This window comes from Dysidea avara, chromosome 1 (genome assembly GCF_963678975.1).
Source record: "Dysidea avara chromosome 1, odDysAvar1.4, whole genome shotgun sequence".
Lineage (NCBI taxonomy): Eukaryota > Metazoa > Porifera > Demospongiae > Dictyoceratida > Dysideidae > Dysidea > Dysidea avara.
In genome coordinates, this window is record NC_089272.1 from 24,873,939 (window position 1) to 24,894,756 (window position 20,818).

At 35.7% G+C, this 20,818-nt stretch overlaps 2 protein-coding genes across 2 annotated transcripts; both read left to right on the forward strand.

Moving 5' to 3' along the window:
* The first annotated feature begins 367 nt into the window (after positions 1 to 367).
* LOC136249195 (uncharacterized) lies at positions 368 to 1,997 on the forward strand. Its single transcript, XM_066041153.1, has 3 exons — positions 368 to 579; positions 642 to 917; positions 1,661 to 1,997. The coding sequence occupies exons 1-3, from the start codon at positions 385 to 387 to the stop codon at positions 1,874 to 1,876; spliced, it is 687 nt and encodes a 228-aa protein (XP_065897225.1). The 5' UTR covers positions 368 to 384; the 3' UTR covers positions 1,877 to 1,997.
* A 14,409-nt stretch (positions 1,998 to 16,406) lies between these two features.
* On the forward strand, positions 16,407 to 20,077 carry LOC136249205 (uncharacterized). Its single transcript, XM_066041163.1, has 14 exons — positions 16,407 to 16,464; positions 16,513 to 16,551; positions 16,850 to 16,958; positions 18,134 to 18,195; positions 18,242 to 18,302; positions 18,421 to 18,555; positions 18,612 to 18,666; positions 18,929 to 19,032; positions 19,089 to 19,160; positions 19,216 to 19,305; positions 19,364 to 19,405; positions 19,452 to 19,519; positions 19,574 to 19,655; positions 19,916 to 20,077. Exons 3-14 carry the CDS (start codon positions 16,905 to 16,907, stop codon positions 20,036 to 20,038), a joined length of 948 nt encoding a protein of 315 aa, XP_065897235.1. The 5' UTR covers positions 16,407 to 16,464; positions 16,513 to 16,551; positions 16,850 to 16,904; the 3' UTR covers positions 20,039 to 20,077.
* The last annotated feature ends 741 nt before the right edge of the window (positions 20,078 to 20,818 follow it).

A 20,818-nucleotide genomic window follows, 5' to 3' on the forward strand; every position in this document is an offset into this window, starting at 1 on the left:
GGAAGCATTACGGAATGAATTTGCTAGCTGAAATTAGTGGATGGTCAATAATATTCCAGTATGTTTTGTAGGACATTACATATGTATGCACATGATTTTTTATTTCTTGTGATACATTACCTATAAGAATGAAATAGCATGCAGTGCATGATTCTACAGCATATATGGTTTCCAGCACTTTGTTGTTATTTTAAGTCTATTTATGGTCATAGATACCTTAATTTGTTGCTAGTGTACATTCCAAGTGATTGCACTGTGTAAATCTAATATTGTATATTTTATGAAGTGACATCATAAAACATGTCATCCTGGGAGTATAAAAGGAAGCTCTGCTTGCATTGTGGCATTACAAGAGCTCTGCAAAGTATATTTCAGTAGCAACAGATGGCTAGTTTCAGCATGGAGGCTTTAGGATATAAGCTTTCAGTTACTACGATTTTTCTGTCAGCAATGATCATTATTGCACATTGTGCTCCAATAAAGAACAAGCGGAACAGTGGAGTATCTATTGTTGACAAGACACAACAGTTCTATTGTACATCTGAACTTATTAAACTACAAGTCCAGTACATGGTGAAGGTATATATGCAGTGAACTAATAGTGTACTATTTTACTCTTCATTGTATTATTTGCTCTACAGCATAGAAAGGCAGTTGTATTACCAACAGAACAGTCCAACAATTCTTCTGTACTCAACATTGTCAATCTATCACTGCAGCAGTTTGATTTCACATGTAGTGTATTCACAACTGCAATGGCTATAAAATATCAGTTACAGAATTCTTTATTCAGAGGAGAATACTTTGTTGAGAAAAATGACAGTTTGAAAAGAGTGAATAATACAGAAGATGTCAACAATTTAAACAGTGTGCTTGAGTATCTTCAAACACTGGCTGATATTCTTCAAGACATTGAGGTAAGCACATAAACTAGCAGATATATACTGCACCAGGGAATTACCCATAGCTTTGACAAATATTGGATCATGCCATCAAGGTTCTTTGCAATTGGTTACATGGTCCCTTAATATCGATCAAATTTGTAATGCTATATAATACAAAAATACTGTACTACAGTATAATCTTTTTATTACAATGTATGCAAGTACAATACTTCCTGTGGATTACACAGCTGTGCATGCCAATGTGAATTAAGGTTGAAAAACTAATACTGCAAATTCTTGGATACTATAGTTCAAGTAGTCATGTAGATCACATGATCCGTTTTTACTGCTCACATGATGTCATCAAGAAGTGACATTATGAGAGTCAAGGGGCTTTGTTTGATTTGTGGAATTAAATGAATGCACTTTGTGTGTCAGGAATATTTACATGGGAACTTTAATACAATGTATGTATTGATGCTTTAAAAGTTGTAAACCTTACATTGTAGTCTGGTATTATAAAACATGTCACATAAGCATAGCTACAAGTATGTATAATTCATGAATTATCAATTGTCAATGCTAGAGAGTACTCAAAAACTAAAAAAACTACAAAATTTCCAGTGAAAATATAGTTACCATCCTTGGGAATCCATAGTTATAGATATCTGAGTTATGTAGCTAAGTGGATCCATAATACATTGTAATGTGTATGTGTGGCTCAAGGTAGTAGTTTGATGATTATTACAGGTAATAATTTTATTTTCTTACTATAGGAAATTTTGTCAACTAAACATTGCATAGTGTTTAGTCCCAGTGAGTACAGGAGAGCATATTGTGAATTCTTTGATGAAGACAATTGTGCTAATGGTACTTCTGTGTTGGAGACCTTGAAGCATGTGCACTGGACTAGAGTACGGAGTTACCCCAAGGAATGGCAGGATCCACTACCACAGCACTGTATGTGCAGTGGTTCTTGTTTCACAAAATGACTACTTATACTGTACACTTCTATATATAAGATGTCACGGCTATTATTTATTAAATAAATATGCTAATAAAGTTGTATTCTATGCCACAATTCATTTTGTATATACAGTATATTTTGAAGAAATATTATATCTTTTTACTTATGCCTTATATTATCAACACACATGTCTTTTTTCTTTAACACCATACTGCAAATTATTACTCAACTGGGCTACATAGGTGGGTGTTGAGTACTCTGTCTGGAGGTGCTGGTCATTTAGGTGCTTAGATGCAATCTGTTCAACTTCATCATCACATACTATCTTTATTTGAAAATTCTTTTCTACTCAAAATCAAATAGCGTATACTGGTTGTGTATACAAGTCATATATACAAGCTAAGCTGGGCTGTTTTCAAATGGGTATTTTTGCTGTGAAATACTACAAATGATTGACATTTGCTTCTATTCTGCCATAGTGTGGGGTATAGTGTAATGCAATCAGGGGCGGATCTAGGATTTCAGAAGGGGGGGTGCTAACATAATGGTTGGTTGGCTAAGAAAAGTGACAACTGGTTAATACAACTAGCTATAGTGTGCAGAGCATGCTCTATGTAGGGGGTCTGGGAGCATACTCCCACAGAAAATTTTTGCAAATTTAGCCTATATAATCAGTATTGGCAATATTTTTGACTGAAAAAATAATGCCACTTTGTTTAAGTGATTCACAATGCTTTCACAATGCTTGTAAAGCATTTTTTATTTTTATTTTTTATTTATTGTTGTGTAGGACTCCACCAAGGAGTATAACACACAGATACAAAACAAAATCAAAGTAAATTCAGATGGTTTAACAAAACGTCCTTAAAACAGTTTATAGATGGCTGATTGACCACATCTTCTGGCAAAGTGTTCCATAATTTAATAGTGGATGGTAAAAAGGAAAATAAGTACGAGTTGATTCTTGCTTGTGGGATTCTGAAACGTTGTGAATGACCTCTGGTAACTGATGGCATTGATGTTAATGAGATAGATGGAACTTCTATTTGACAATTGATTATCTTATAAAACATGACTAGTTTGCAAAATGTACGTCGTGATTCTAGAGAGGGCCAATTAAGTGATGTGAGCATGTTAGTAACACTACTTCTCCAGGAGTAATTGTTCATTGTATACCTTGCAGCACTTCGTTGAATCTTTTCTATGGCACAAATATCAGATTGAAGGTGAGGGGCCCATATAGGTGAAGCATATTCTAGTGTGGGTCTGACAAAGGACTTATAGCAATGAGATCTTACAGAAATTGGACAATGATTGATGTTCCTCCTCAGAAAAGCTAAGGCTGAATTGTGAGTCACCTTAGTGTAATAATGATGAAATGACACCAGAACAGTTGTAGCTAATACTATTACTAACTGTCAAATAAGGGCACAGCCAGTAACTAAAAATATATTCTTTACATAAAGAACAGGATGGAGATCATTAATCTTGTGTTTGAAATACCTTAATTTAGCGGTACATTAAATTTAACAATTTTAGAGTTTGGTTTTTTGCTAATTGATTACATCAAGTCACGAATCAATAAAATTTATATGGTAAATTCATCAATATAATAATATGTGACTGAATTTGACAAAACCCGGCTTCGACGCACAAAACTTCGTTAGGAGATATGGCGATTTTAAGTAATCATTGTGTAATAACTTCCCAGTGCCTACAGCTGTGTAAACAAAATTTGCACCAAGTATGCATCTATTTACTAGCTATCACTGAGTGGGTGTATACATTTCTGATACCCAAAATTAGCCCTGTTTTGGGCAGCTTTTCTCGAGTGAGTAATAATATCACAGGTGATAGTAATAGGGTGGGAGGGTGGGGGTGGATAGTAATAGGGTGGGAGGGTGGGGGTGCATAGTAATAGGATGGGGGTGGATGGTGGTCTTAATATACGGGTATAAAATGGAGTAAGAAGACGATTGGAATCCAGAGGCCAAGTTTGGGCTCTCCATGGCCCTCAAATCACTCCAAATTGACCGAGAACACCATTGGTGAGCTCTCTGTGAAGTCCCAGCTCACTACACACCATTATCACAAAGCCATGGCCATTCAATGACGCCAATCTCCCACTCGTGGCTTTGACAGGGTCGGAAGAAAGCTGCCGCAGAAACCAGACTTGCCAGTCCTGAAGGAAGTACAGTGTGGAATGTGATAGTGTATTAGGCCAGCAATCCATTTCTGGTAAAAACGTAAGTTTGATTTTGTGTGTGTGGAAGCCTTGTTATGTGAAATCCGGTCACATTTAATATTAAGAGAGGCATCACGTGATATCACGTGATCTAACAATACTACAGTTAGCTTGTTTGGCTGCCTCTTGCTACTCCTTGTGTTCCATGGGTTGGTAATAAAGTGTGGGCCTGTTTTCAAGCGTCAATTGGTAAGTTACACTTTATGTGGGCTATAATGTATCCATGACTATACAATATCGCTAAATTTAGTGTATTGCTTGGCTTAAGGTATAGCTAGTGTGCTTTACAGTCTCATGGCTCAAACTATAATGCCCAAACAGTAACAATGAAGAGAGGGCTTGAGAGGGCAAGTATACACTCACCATGTAGTGTGTAGAGTATGCATACGTAGAATTTTCCAGCTAGGGGGTCTGGGGTGATGCTTCTTCTGGAATATAGCTATCACTAGATTGAATCTGGAACTATTTTAACCAAATTTTCTATTGTACTGAAAGGATTGTGGGGGTACAGAAATTTTAGAAAAACAGAACTACACCTTTAAACAGTGTTTACTCTAGGATTTCTCCAGGAATCAGGGATTAGGGGGTGACCAGGTGAAAGCCTGTTATAGTTATTAAAGTTCACACGGATTTCTCAGAGAATCAGGAATTAGGGGGTGACCAGGTGAAAGTCTGTTATATAGTTATTAAAGTTTACTATATAAAAAAAACAGTTGAAATAGTTGCCAAACTGGTTAGTCATTTAAGGGTGTGTTATTGTTAATTTAGATTTTTGTGATTGGGTGAATGCATGAGTGTATAGTAGTGATGACATAATGATGTAATGCCTAGGACAACCATGTACAAATGCATGTATTTTATTTTCAATTAGTAATGCACTGCATATCAAGTGTTGAATCTTTACAATTTGTGTGAGATCAGTATTGACCATCATTGTACATATGATACCACAAAGATTACAAGATCTGCATGGATGGATGTCTTCCAAGAAATAATTTAAAACTTGGGGCGTTTGAAATTAAATACTAGGCCAACATTTTCATGGTTATAGCAAAACAAGAAGTTTTTTTAATCAGGCTTTCTGATATTATATCTGGGGGTATTTGTGCTGGCTGTGCATGCCAAGCAGAAAGTTGTACAAAATTACACGTTCTGAGATTGAATTTAAGGACAATTTTGAGAGCTAAGCATGCTATATGCATGAACTTTTGTTAGTTGTATACTAGGAGATTTTTAGTGATCTGATACGGAATCTGAGAGCACTTTAAGGTTGTGTTTGCAATTTTTAACCTGGGAAAATTTTACATACTGACATTGAATCTGAGAGCATTTTTGATAAGTTTAGTGTCATTTTAAAACAAGCTTAACTTAAGTATTGTGTAGTAGTCACTCACAATTTTAGAGGGTGAGTCAGAGATTATAAGGCAATGCATAATAGTGGATTGTCAATGACATACACAGGATTGGATCTTAAGGTCACTGTAGAAATTTAAAATGCACGCAAAAATAACTTCAACTTTGTAGTATATATAGCCACAGACTGTTCTGTTACTATTTCAATCTGACTTTTTTAATTATATGGCCCCATCACCATAATATTAATAGTTTACAGCCAGAGAGTTGAAAGTCACTTACATATACAACTAGTTTTTGGCCACAACTAACCCCCTTATAACATGACAACTTAAATGCTGTGGTATCATTTGAGCTTATAAAGTTGAGCTTCAAGGGGTTTGGGAGTGCAAACCCTGTATGACATTAAAATTTTATTAGCTTCAATTGATGCTAGATTCAGATAAATGCAGCATGGAACTTTGGTACTGATAAAGCAAAAACAAACAGTTCTCAGATACTACAGCCTTGTTAACTGTATACATGCTAAGAAATTAACTGTTTTACTTAAGCATGTTAACCCAAGAATCAATGTAGCAACAACTGAAAATACCCGCTATAATATTATTAAACTATTTGTTCTCAGAAAGTGATTAGTATATGGCAGGATGTTTGGAGCAATGGTAAGATAGCAGTGCACAGGTCAAGAAACACACTAGCATCTTCTTGAAAAAACATTATGATGAATGTTCTATTAGAGTAGTTGACTGTTCTATAGAGAGTATGTCGGTTTTTAGCAGCTTTTAGGTTAAGTCTCACACCAAAAGTATAATTTGAACCTCTCTTAGTAATTCTAAGTAAAGATTAGCCATTCTCCCTTCTCTTTTCATTGCCCATCAGCGGCGGAGGAAGTAGTTGATATGAGGGGGGCTAGGCTGACCCAGACTTATTTCTATAGTTTGGTAAGGTGAGACCAAAAAAAAAAAAAAAAAAAAAAAAAAAAGGTCACAACCAACTGACAAGAGCTTTCCACCTCACCAGCTACCATCTCTAGCTGATAAACTACATAAAAACCCTTACATAGCTCGCTACACACTGACTACTTTATTAGAGTGACTGCTCTATTAGAGTATCTCGATCTTTATCACAGTTTTCAACCCCACTCCAAGAAAGATAATTTCGGTGTGATATCATTCTGCTTAGCCCCCCCCCCCTTTCCGCCGCCTATGTTGCCCATGCTTACGTATAAGATGCAATTGCATCTATAGACTATATTGCAACTTTTAGAAGCTTCCTAGCTTGCACATGGTAAAATTTTGGAGGGGGGTACTTCAGCACCCCCCTAAATCCGCCCTTGGCAATAGTGTGAGCAGGTGCTACTCACTTCTTGCTTCCTGTTTGCACAAGCCGAGACACAGAATACATTTGACAATATGCAGTATATAATATACACCTGTAGACAATTGATAATCCCAGTTGCATGGTGACCAGTCACATGCTCTGTCTACCAAGAGGTGGATACTTACAGGTACTTTGTCTGTGGTAACATGAAAATGTGCAAGTAAAGTTTCTTGCTGAAAGAGCAACTAGAACAACAATAGCACTGGCCAAGAAGGTTGAAATTTCCTGGACAAGAAAGTTGCAGTACAGGGCAAAATTTTCTACAGACTTTCCTTAACAGTTCCTGTAAATTTCCTGTGATTTACAGAAATGTTCAAGATTTGTTCAGGAAAGTCTATTGGAAATTTTTCCCTAAACTGTAGGTTTCTTGTTCAGGTAATTTTAACTTCCTTGTAAGTTAGCACAGCAAAGCACATTGAACCCTTAACAATTTGATTATCAAGCTAATGGTTTTTGCCACACTGTACACAACACAATGCACATTCACTATACATGGTCGACTCACTCTACATATTGAATGCACACACAAATAAAGCCATCCAATCTCCGTTACAGAAAGGATTTCATGTGAGACAAAGGAAAATCTACAGCCCATATGCTGTACAGTATAATATGCACATTTTACATTAAAGAATCAAATGGTCTCCATTGAATACTTAAAATGAATTCCTCAGTATAGCTTCTTGCATTTGTGAGGTCAGTTAAAAGATATATTACCTTTCATCTGCCAAGAGCACCCATGTAAGGTACAGCACAAATGAACTTGTATGGATTCTAGTCAGCATTGAAGCAGTTAGATGGAGTGTATGATACATGTAATAATAAAGAAAGCACATACAGTAGGTGCTGTGTTATAAATTCAGTCAAGTTTAAGTCTATTTCTTTACTACTGTATTGACTTGATGATAATTGTTGTAAGTCAAGAAAACAAAGGAAAAATCGCTTTTTCTCCTTGCCAAATATTCCACTGAACTCCACTCAACCTGGAAGAAAACCACTGCCTGCTAGAGAGCAAGACAAGTCTTTCTACAAGTAAGCCACATACTAATAATACTATACAACTTAAATGACACTACACCTATGCTGGGTTGTGTACCCACTGAGGAACAGAAAGTAAAAAGTGTCTGTGAAAGTGAGTGTGTTGATAATATGGGTATACTTTATAGGAAGTATGGAATTGGAAGTGATTGTATTTCAGCTCCTAATGCTGAGGTACTCACAAATTTTGTGTTGCTAATGATAACCAAATCATTACAGTACATAGTGACAGGACGAGGGTACACTTTCACAAGACACAACAACAAGGTAACAATGAACATCAACTCTGATGTCTTCTTTGATGACAATCCAGTGCCATCTGATCAAGCATTTCCTTGTCGTACTATACTAAGGAGACAAGCACCTTTACCCCCAATAAAAAATCCTAAAGAGCAAATTTAAAGTAAGAATTCATGTCAGTATTTCTGTGATCTCTTGCAATGGCAAAATATATTCTATAGGGAGTTGAGAGAAGCTCACATGGAAGAAATTACAAAATTCAAAAATCAACATGATACAAGGTGTACTATAAGGTACAGCAAAACTGGTTATAAAGGCACTTTGTAATTTGTGACCAAATTTTTGGAAAATCATCCTTATGGGTGCATTTGACACATAAAATATTTAGTTCTGAAACACATGCAGCATTCCTACCCATTTAAGGGTAGAATAAACCATAGATACAGTACATTGAATTACAAGAAAAATTTTAGAAATATTTGAAAAGTGCTTTCTGCTACAGTATTAACACTACCACACTAGTTTCAAAAATTCTAGGTGTACCAATAAGGGTGATTATCCAAAATTCAGTCACATTTATGTGTGGTATTATTAGCTGACTATATACGAAATCCTGCATAAGTAATTCCTAGAGTCACAAGTGAGGGGAATATCCACAAAGGAGGGCCTTTGATAGGTGTTTTAAGAACTCTTTTTGGAACATTGATAATTCTAGACTTCAAGCTGTCACCTCAGAAATCTATACTTTGGAATGTGGGGTAGCTGCATTTTTCTCAAGACAGTTATATTAGGTTGATGTCTTGACAGCAGCCATGTATTTTCCCTACAATACAGCTGCATCCATTACTCTAGTAGGGAAATTTTGCAATTGTGAGGATGAAAACTATTGAAATACTGCAACAAACCCTTAAGCAATATTTAATATATTCTCAAGCCTTTATTTTATAACTTTGATAATAATGATAGTAGGATCCTAGCTTTTCTTTCAGTTTCCAATCCAAACTGATATGGTACTTCTACAGTATATGTATCACAAAGTGTGAGCCATTAGTTATGCTACATATATCCTTAGGTAGATGATGACAAAACTGAAGCAGCTTACAGACAATTGCTGCTGAGAAATAAAACACAGAAAAAGAAAAGACAGTGAAACAGGACAAGGAAAAGTCAAAACTTGATATACAGTAGTGAAGAATGTGAGAAGGAAAGAGGTAAGCTTAGTGTGCATGTCAATATCACCTACAATGAACATTACTATAGGAAGAACTAAAGTTACTTCATGAGAAAGCTATTGAAGACCGAAAAATCTAACTATGTAAGTCTAGTAATGTGTTGTGTGTTGTGTGTGCTTGTGTATCGTGTATGTGTGTGTGTGTGTGTGAGTGTGCGTGTGTGTGTGTGTGTGTGTGCGTGTGCGTGTGTGTGTGTGTGTGTGTGTGAGTGTGTGTGTGTGTGTGTGTGATAGTTATAGTTTGGTCCACTACCAATAGCGGGAAGCATCATCCAGTGGATGGCTTCAATTCAATGGTCAATGGTGTGTGCATGCGTGTGTGTGTGTGTGTGTGTGTGTGTGTGTGTGTGTGTGAGTGTGTGTGTGTGTGTGTGTGTGTGTGTGTGTGTGTGTGTGTGTGTGTGTGTGTGTGTGTGTGTGTGTGTGTGTGTGTGTGTGTGTGTGTGTGTGTGTGTGTGTGTGTGTGTGTGTGTGTGTGTGTGTGTGTGTGTGTGTGTGTGTGTGTGTGTGTGTGTGTGTGTGTGTGTGTGTGTGTGTGTGTGTGTGTGTGTGTGTGTGTGTGTGTGTGTGTGTGTGTGTGTGTGTGTGTGTGTGTGTGTGTGTGTGTGTGTGTGTGTGTGTGTGTGTGTGTGTGTGTGTGTGTGTGTGTGTGTGTGTGTGTGTGTGTGTGTGTGTGTGTGTGTGTGTGTGTGTGTGTGTGTGTGTGTGTGTGTGTGTGTGTGTGTGTGTGTGTGTGTGTGTGTGTGTGTGTGTGTGTGTGTGTGTGTGTGTGTGTGTGTGTGTGTGTGTGTGTGTGTGTGTGTGTGTGTGTGTGTGTGTGTGATAGTTATGTTTTGGTCCACTAATATTGGGAAGCATGATCCAGTGGATGGCTTTACTTCAATGGTCAATGGTGTGTGCATGCGTGCGTGTATGTGTGTGTGTGTGTGTGTGTGTGTGTGTGTGTGTGTGTGTGTGTGTGTGTGTGTGTGTGTGTGTGTGTGTGTGTGTGTGTGTGTGTGTGTGTGATCATTGGGCATGTAGCTATATAAAGTGATGTAATGTGCACATACAGAAAAACTATACTTACTTACTTACTTATTTACTTACTTAGTTGACTAATCTTAAAGCTATATAGTTGGAAAACAGTTGGATGGTATTCTTAGCATTGCATCAAACATGCCACTGGCTGTTGTGTGTTTAGCTAACAAAATGGGTCAGATGGGGTTAGCACAGATCAAGGAAATTGAGAAAAAATAATTGCTGACAAGGCAACTAAGCATCAACAGGATATTGAGGTACAGTCAAATAACTATTATGCTCTGTAGCTATCTTGTCAAATGCACAATAGAATTTATTCAAAAAATTTGAAAGTAGCTCAAGAAAAGAAAAGGAATTTACAAAAGTCACAATGTTAGTGAAGGTATCAAAAGGCTACTATGATGACTCTGTGTGTGTATTGGATTTAAGACATAATTATTAGGATGTAGGGATGGAAATTGAACAATTAAAACCTGAAAAAGCTGATATAATCAACCAGAAAAGAAAAACTCAAGTTAATACACAGGAAGTGGTATGTATTGATAAGATGATCACATTAATTTTCAGACAGATGAACTGAATGAATAGAAACAGATTCTGTCTGAAGTTTTAAGCTAAGGTGGATATTTATGTGCATTGCTCTCTTTGTTGCACAGTTTCCTGTAATAGGTTGATAAGGTCAAGAGAAGGCATTGGAATAAAATCAGAAAACGATCAATGAAGCCACCCAACTGAAGTGCATGTAGTACAGTTTTGGGAATCATGAAGAACTGGGATTTTCCATCCAAACATATCACCAGCCTCAATTTCCCTTCATGACAGCTTGGCAGCATTGGTTAAACACAGCCAAACCCAAAAATGTCCACAGACCAACTCCAAACCCTTTTAAAATGTTTCTATGAAATTTTGAAAGATTTCTATTTGCCAGAATTTTATTCTGACTGCCTGACTGACAAACTGATTCCTTGACAGTCGATGACATGGGCGTATGCAAGAATTTTGAAAAAGGGTTTCCATTCCAGCTAAATGACTGTTATATTAGAGTAGTTTCTATTACCTGACTGCCCTATTAGAGTATCTCGATCTTGTCATTAAAATCACAATTCAAAAATTGCTATAGGTGTTGCTATCATGTTAGAAACTATTATTTAACTAAGATAAAAGTTTAAAATACTGTATGTCCTGTTCCATGATAGATTCCAGGTTATGGAAACCTAAAGTTTCAATTTATTAATGTTTCAAGTAGTGTGTAAAATCCAAAGGGGTTTCCTGGAACCCCTGGAAATCCCCCTTGGTATGCCCCTGGATAAGGCTACAGGCTTGATTTCTTGGCACTGTTTGACATCACTTCGTCCTGCCAGAGATGTGCCTTTTTGCCAACTGCAGTAGAGTACACATCATGAACTTGCTTTTATCCATCTTTGCGTTCCAGTTCTTCTAGTGGTGTTAATATGTCGATTTGTGGAGATAGCACGACATGGCTTCCCTCTGGCTGTGTTGGTTATTATCCTTATCACCCGTATTTTCCGTAGTGACTGGATTGATTACAGAGAAGCTTCTCATACTATTCTTTGTTTATAGTGTTGTATAACAAGCTGAGCATAGCTGCAAGTGAAGCATTAAGACCACTTCACTTTCAAGTCAGTGAATGATAGCTAGGATGTGCATTCAGAACTCTGGCACCATCTTCTTTGATGTAGTAAGTATGAGTTAATTCACCAGTCATAAAAAGGTTACAAAATGTAAACAAACGAGTTAGGTCTTTTTAGTTCGATTAGGGATCATATGTTGAATAAATGTAGGGAAACAATAGAGGTTGCCTACACCTGCAGATATACTAGTGAACATTTACATTTAATCCCTACTTCAGTCCATACCCATGACTGAATTAGGGATTAAATGTTCAACAGTATATCTGCAGGTGTAAGTGACCTCCCTTATTTCCCTACTTTTTTCTATGATCCCTAAACAATAGTTAGACATCAAAACACAGGGTTCTACAGAATTTAGAAACCTGAAAGGCCCTGTAGTAGCATCCTCACTTTGCTCATGCACCACAATACAAGGCCTTTCAGGTTTCTAAATTCTGTAGAACCCTGTGTTTCTATGTCTAACTAATTTAGACCACAGCTCATTGTTGCACCTTCACAGCTGCTTGCAGCATGAGATATGTTCTTGAGTAGAACAAGCCCCTGTCAACTTGTAACAGCGCTTGTTATCCAGTTAAACGCCCATGCATTGCCAATGTTATAGGCGAATAATTGCTGTGTTTTGTATCACCACAGAGATAGCTAGGGATCTATTGAGACATGAACAAGGGATCTACAGGATTTAGATACCTGTAAGTAACCAATGAAATTTGAGTATTTCACCTTGCTGTGGTCTAATCAAACTTAAAATTCCAAAATTTTCCTTAGTATAAAAGACAACCCTGTATATACTGTGCAACTTTACATACATAATAGTTATACAACAGCTGCAAGGAATTTTGCTGATATATACATCCTAAGCCCAAGGGCTGCAGGCCTGAGGGTAGAGTATGTATATATCAGCAAATCCCTAGCAGCTGTGGTATAAGTGATATACAGAGTACTCACCCTGTTTGTTTTATACACTGGTATCTAATGATCGATCATGGTTTTAAAAGCATTGGTATCTGATGATTGATCATGGTTTTAAAAGCATGGGCTAATAGCCCTCAGAACGCTATCCATGTGTCATTATACTTCAATACACAACATTACAACTTAGAATAGTGGCTTTGAGCTTTCATTTTTATTTTTAGTCTTTTGCACTACATTAAGGTTTGCCATTAAGGTTTGCCAGTAGGGACAGTGCATAAGTTACTATATCATAAGTACAGTATAAGTTACTAACCTGTTTTCAGTGATCTACTGTAATTCACTTTATTTTCATGCAAAAATGTTTTGTGATAAAAATTTTTGTGTAAAAATATTTTCGTGTGATGTACGTAAATGACTGCTCTGTTAGAGTAGTTTGATCTTGTATAAAAATTTTCATGCAAGAAACTTTTGTACAAATTTTGCATATGAAAATTATTTTACAACGAAAAAAAGCAAATTATGGTAGCTTGCTCCATGGCCTGCTCAATGGTTAACATGTGATACATAGAAGTATGCATTCACGCATCACCCAAATGATTACTTCATCATAGAAAATAGTTTTTTAGCAATCAATTTGTAATTTTTCGACTTCACTCAACCAGGCTAAGAAGCTAATACTAAATACCACAATGTAATCCTGCATGTCGCTCAATATAATAATTCAAAGTGTATCGTATCTTTGAACTGGTTGGGCATCAAAGCCATGCAAAACCGCATTCCTATGATATTTCCCAGTGGTACCTTTGATTGCCCACATTAAAGTGATATATATATATATATATATATATATATATATGTATGTAAGAGTTAAAGCACTTCCACAAGTGCTATATGTCAAAATTATAGTGGGCGAGAGACAAATATGGCATGAGGCAAAGCCAAGAGCTATATTTCATCTCAAGACCACTCTTTGAGTGCTATATTTGACGTATAGCACGAGTCTAGGCAGTATTTAACTGGTACAGAGAACAGGTACACATGACACACGAAACAATTAGAAACTTATGGAATAGTCTTAGAATAGGCATTGCTCCTGTACTGCACCTGCATTAGACTATGATGAGCAAGAGGATGAATCTAGTCTGTCTTCTCAACTACTATGACATAAAAGTGTTCGTTTGTGGTAGTTAATAAGCATATTACTGCTAGGACTCATCTGTTTATGTGAATAAAATATAGTAAGGACATTCGTAAGGACATTCACTGCTGCTGAGCACAAGCAACCATATGCATCATCAAAATCTTCAAGTATGTCTATATAAATTAAATCCAGTGGTTCTGCTCTTACCAGTTCAGTTGGCTGGTCAGCCAACGTAGTATATAGGCTATCAGCCCAGACTGGCTTGGTTGATTGGTGTACTGGCCATAGCTGAAGTCTCTATTGAGTGACTTTTAATTGTAGATAAACTCTCTACCAGATGACTTGTTATGTAGCTGAACTTTCTACAGGGAGACTTTAATGTAGTTGAAGTCTCTACTGAGTGACTTGTAATGTAGCTGAACTCTCTACCAGGTGACTTGTAATGTAGCTGAACACCATAATAGGGTGACTGTTACATCAAATGATATTACGTATCCCATTCAAAAAACATTCTATGGAACACCATCCCTCTTTGCATCGTACATCTATCTAATCCCATTGCATTTTTGGAATGCATTTTGTTGTTTTCTGTTTGTGTGAAGTCTATATTTTGTATTAGTTTATGTGTTGTGTATCTTTGCTAGTTTTATTCTGATTGAAAGACTCTTCTACAGTAATTAATCCACTCACATTGCATATTTCAGCTCATTCCCTTGAGCAGTTTATCTGTAACAATTTTTTTTATTTGTGAAACTCCCGATTATATTACAGCTATATTTCTATATTACTGTATGTGTGCTGTACAGTCCATACATGTATTTAATGACTACTGAAGAGTATATTCATGAAGAGACTGTTTAGTATGTTTATGTAAGCCATAGAACCTAATTCTGCACATTTTGCTACCTGAGCTAATTGTCAAACAAGCTAAGACAATAAATAGTAGTACAAAGGTGACTACTGTATGTATTTTAATTAAATGACTATCATTCAGTAGGCATGTAGAGTTCATAGTATAAATAAGAGCTCCTTACTTAAATCTTTGGTTCTCATTTTACTTCTTAGACAAATGCTAAGTTGAAAAGCAGATGAAATAACAAAAATGAAAATAGAAGAAGAGAGAAGGGCAAGAGAAAGTTTATTCAGAATTCAGAAGGTGCATGGGTATTATACAGTATATTAAATAGAAGAAACTTAACACCAATATAATAATGTACTTTCAGTCCATGCTTCAAGCTCGATTTAGTACTACCTTACCAACAACAGCTATAGTTGAAGGTGAAGCAAATAAAAGCCAAGGATGTTCTTCATCATCTGAAGATAAAAAATAAAGCACATCACAAGAAAGATTATCTAAAAGTCGTATCTAATAATTATTAAAGTGCTAACAACAGATCTACCAAGTTGTATATACGTACATGTAACTTAAACAAATACTTATGGATGTACTGTTACCTATATTTAATTATTATTATTTCTGCTGCTTTTGCTGCTGTCACTGCTGCTGCTCTCCTAGACTATAACTAGTTTACAACTGACTCATTTATCATCTGCTTCTGCTACACATGGAATACGTATAGTCTACAGCAAATTTCTAATGAGGTTTTTATTTTCACACCACTTGATTAGTATAGAAAACATATAAATATGGGAGTACAGTTACCTTATTCAAAAGTTTCCTCACATTACACCTTTCCTTTTTATTACAAGCTCAAAGCATATTCTGACTTTGTACACTACAGTGATTCCTCTATGCAGTACCTTTACTATAAAATGTGTGCATAGCAATTTTTATACATAGCAATGGATAAGACAAGGAACAGAAAGCTGGTCTCTGGACGCCCATCCTCTGCACCAAATATGGTGCTGCATTACAACTCATTACCATACTCAACTTGTTTGTCAGCCAGTAAACAGCAGAAAAGATCACATAATAGGTAAGCAGGCAAAATGATAAGTTATATATAGTAAAGGCCTTGACGTAGTTCTTGGTGCTTGTACAACTATACATACATACTGTACATATAAGGATGTTGGTTAGTTTTGCATGATGTGTATTATTTATTACAGGGGGTCATGTACAGCAAGAAGTAGAAAATGTACAAATGGCATACAAATTATTCAACCAACCAGCAGAAAAACCAACTGCAAAAGTGCAGATGTTAATTCTAAGGTATTTACTGCTAAAAATTAAATATTGTTCAGTTAAAAAGTACATACACTGGTAATCATAACAGCCTACAGGTACTGGACACACCAATAACAAATCAAACCTGAACAGCAAGCTTAAGGCTGCTGTAAGGTTTGGTGATAAAGTGGCACCCACCATTGAAGTCACTTCTAATTCTTCGCAACAAAAACAATCTTTATTAACGCTTAGTCCGAATCTTTTAAATCTAAGGTAAGACATTCCTTGAAGTTATTTATATCTACCCTTTGATCTTTACAGTACTTTAGTCTCTGATATTTCATTTCTTGAAGATGATAGGTATGAAAACGCTGTTGAAATTTATAGCCAAAAGATAAATCTTTTACATACTGTAATATATGTGTGATGTCCCTGTGAAAACCATTCAATCTGACTAAACATATAACCCACATATGTACTGCAGTCACACAGACATACAGAACTACATTACACACGAGATGTGTAATATATAACCATCTTGAGCCTGATAATCAGAATGTTAAAAACTTTGGGGATCCAACAAAACTTATTATTTATACCTACAAATTATACATACGCAAGCCATTAGCTATAGCTAGCTTTTTGTGCATTTTATCAGAGACTATATCAATGATAGCACACGAGTAAAAGAACTACATGAAGCTGTTGTTAAGATGGTGGTCAAAATGGAGGAGCAAATCTGTGACCAGCAAATAAGAGAAATAAAGGTAAGCAGTATATATATATATACAAGTACACAGCTCATTAGGAATATAACACTTCTTATTGTTATACTGTGATTTAATATCGTGCTCTACTCCAACTTGCTTCAGTATTATTTATTGATGTGCTATGTATGAAGACATAGCATATCGATAAAAAATACTCCTACTCTAGTTGAAGATTCCAAATTTTTCTGTGTACTTGTTTGTTAACTTTTTTTGTAAATAATTATTATGACTGGTAAACCCACACATACCACATCTGAAATGGTGCCGTGTGCCCCAATTATCATCTGAAAACTGAAGTATCCATTGTGCTTTGTTGTATGCTATGTTCAACCCGTTACACGGCAGTACGAATCAAAAACTGTTCAAAAAGCACCTCTGTAATCAAAATAGCCATTACAGACAATTTCTGTTATGAAGGGAAGCCATCACATGCTACCACCAAATTGACACTTTTTGCTGTCAGCAAAGATGAATGGGACACAAAGGAGGACACTGGTAAGTCCATGAAGAATGCATTGTATGTACTGCAGTATGCCAAAAGGCACCAGTTGGGCTGAAGCGACATCGAACAGTGAAAAATCAAGCCCATAGCCTTAGCTGTTATTGAGTTACACTTACCTGAAGGCATCAGGCAGTTAGTCAGTAGAAAATTCTGTTAAATAAATAATTTTTAAAATTTTGTAGCAACTTGTTGAAAGCATTTCAGGTCGATCTGAAAGCTTGTTTGGGCTTAGTTTTACCCAACCAATACTGCCTGATCGTCATCAGGGAAAATTAAGGCTGTTTATTGGGTGATTTTATTTTGTGGGCCACGCCTACTCCTTTGTGGTCCCTACTATACACTACAATACGATAATGTGTGATATATACATAAATGATGCCAATTGAAATGAATTGTGTATACTGAAGCCTGCCTTAAAAGACGTCTAACTGGAATAGAGCCAGGAAAACCACTGAGTCAAGTAACACTTCTATACTGCTCACAGAATAAAGATTTGACCTTACCAACACTAATAAACATCAATCAACAGTTCTCTACCATCAGTCAAAGCGTTGATTTGATCAAAGGTAAACATGATTTAGTTTGACTCAGTGACTTTTTAAAGGCTATATTGGAAGTTGGACACTCCTTATTTTATATTGTGAACTCTTTGTATGTACGTGACATGTAGATAAACAGATATTATCAAGAGATGATGAAAAAGGAAGCAAAATTACTGGAGAAACAGATAAAGTAATCCAAAGAATCATGATGTTATTTTGCTTCATATTTACTTTAGAGAATTAAAATTAGCACATCAGCAAAATATGACAGAGTATAAAGCTCAACACACCACTGAGGTAATGAATAACTACAGTATGCATACCACAGTCCCTCTGTATAGTATGGATTACTAGTAATATGGATTAACTAGCTGTGCCATCTAGTTATAGCTGTGTAATGTTTTATATTTATCAGGTAGCTGAGCAGCAGAGTACTGCTATTAAAACACAAGTGTCACTGAAAACAAAAATTGCATGCAAGGAAACTTTGATAAGACAAAATCAAGAAAAGTACAGACACAACATTGTGAAGATGAAAGACACTAAAATGGTAACTACAGTTAAGCTATGTAACAAACACTTATCGGTGGATACATCTGTTCACAGATGGAGTTGAATGAAACACACTCTGCATACATTCAAGAAATGAAAAAGATCTTAAGTAAACAATATACCATATTATTATAGCAGAAAACCATTATGGCATAAAACAATCACAAATTTGGAGAATTGTCTTTTAATGTGACAAATATTGCCAAAGCATATTTTTAGCTGTTGTTAGCTATATTATGTCACTGTGAAGTGACACGTGGCAAAATGTAGCAAAGTTTTTTTACCAATTGCAGATTTACTAAAATTTTAAGTTTCCTACTATAACGACACACAGTATGTAGCAATACTTATTGTGACATTTGTGTTAACAGTTAATGAATCTGACAAGGTAGAAAAACAGCACAAAACTGAGTTGATGAATCAATATAAATGCACAATGGCAGATGAAAAAACTCAGCAAGAAAATGAGATCGAAGTAAGAGCAATTTAAATATTCAGTCCAATGAAGTGCTTGCACATGCATGTATACAGGAATTACTTTTAAAGTTTAATAGAGGATTACAGATAGAAAGGCAGCTAACAGAAGGCACAGCTTTATTAGAGGTGCTATCATACACGAAACATTGATATGTTCATATCTTGTCAATGTACATTGTAGAGTGGAAAAGAAGACATATCACAACTGATTACTGAGAACAGAGCAAAATTTCTAAATCTCCATGATATAAACACACACCTAAAGAAAATTGTGAGCTTTATGTAAATGCAGTACAAACAAATAACATATTTAACAATTTTGGAAATAGACAAAGGAGATAGATGAATATGAAGAGCAACTTCAAGATGAGGTATATAGTTACAAAAGTGTGTATAGCTACTATGGAGACAATGTAGCTTGACAAGGTGAAAAGGAAACATGATATCACAGTGACTCAGCTAACAAAAGATAGAACTGATCTCAGGTGACCTTAATGCATTAGATAATGAAATGTGTACATTTTATCATAACTTTGTAGGAAACAGTTACTGTCCACAACTGATTGGATCTCGAAGATTACAGTTGAGAAAGATAAAAGAGTCAGGAGGGCTTACTTAAAGGTTATGCAAAACATGTCTAGTATATCACATATCTTAAAATGCAATATACAGCAACTATTCTGCTGTATGTTTGCAAATAGAAGAAACTTCTAGCGAGGCAGTATGTTACCAGCCTTGCTTCAGCATTCTAATGTTTTTCATAACAATAAAGTCACAGCATCCATTTCAAAAAGTATTAACATCTTATAGCATCAATCCTAACTTATACTGTATAGTTGTAGCTTTGTTCTGTATGTTTAATGTCATGCATATTTTTATAGGCAACTATTGAAGGCAATATTAAGAAAAGACTACAGAGTATACTAAAATCAAGCGATGAAGTGGTAGAGAAAGAACTGAAACTTGATAAAAAGTCTGCTACTTACCCTACCAAGAAAAAATAAAATTAATATCAGCACCATATAAAATTGCTGCACTACATATATGTATACTAGACCTATATGTTGCCTGTATATGTTATTTGCTGTGTAAACAGTAACCCATCAATACAATACCTTCTCTTTACGTAGTATAGCATGAAATACAATTATTATCATATAATGTTTGTACAGCAATACAATTAATATGACAATTCCATACATTTAATACATAATTATGGGGGCAAATTTTATGTAAGCACCAATGCATACACAGCAATGGAAGGGAGAAGCAAGTTAATTATGTATATATATTTATGTATTTGGCAACCCTACACTAAACTCATGCACTGTCCATGAACCAGTCTATCACTAAACTCACTGTGTGGCATGTCACTGTAATGGAGTTTACATTTCTTTTAATAGTAAACATATTCACAGAGTCATGGATGATTATTTGTGCAAAAGACTGACTTCTGTCATGAGTACTGGGTAAACCATCTTAGCAAATGACTTGAAAAGTGATCTGTGCATACTGTATGTAGGTTAACCATTATTGAATAATCTAAAATTAATACAGAGTTACAAAGCACAAATGAAATAAGTATAACATGTTAGTGCCGAGATACTCTAATAGAATAGTCACTTGGCATGAAAACAATTGCCCAGGGTTTGAACTGCAGACTGCTGAAATTTTCCTTGTACTAGTTAACCATCTTTTTACATTTATGAGTGATGAACACACATACCACATCAATTAAAGGAAAGAAGGGTGCTAGATATACTATAATAAATTTTACACTCTAG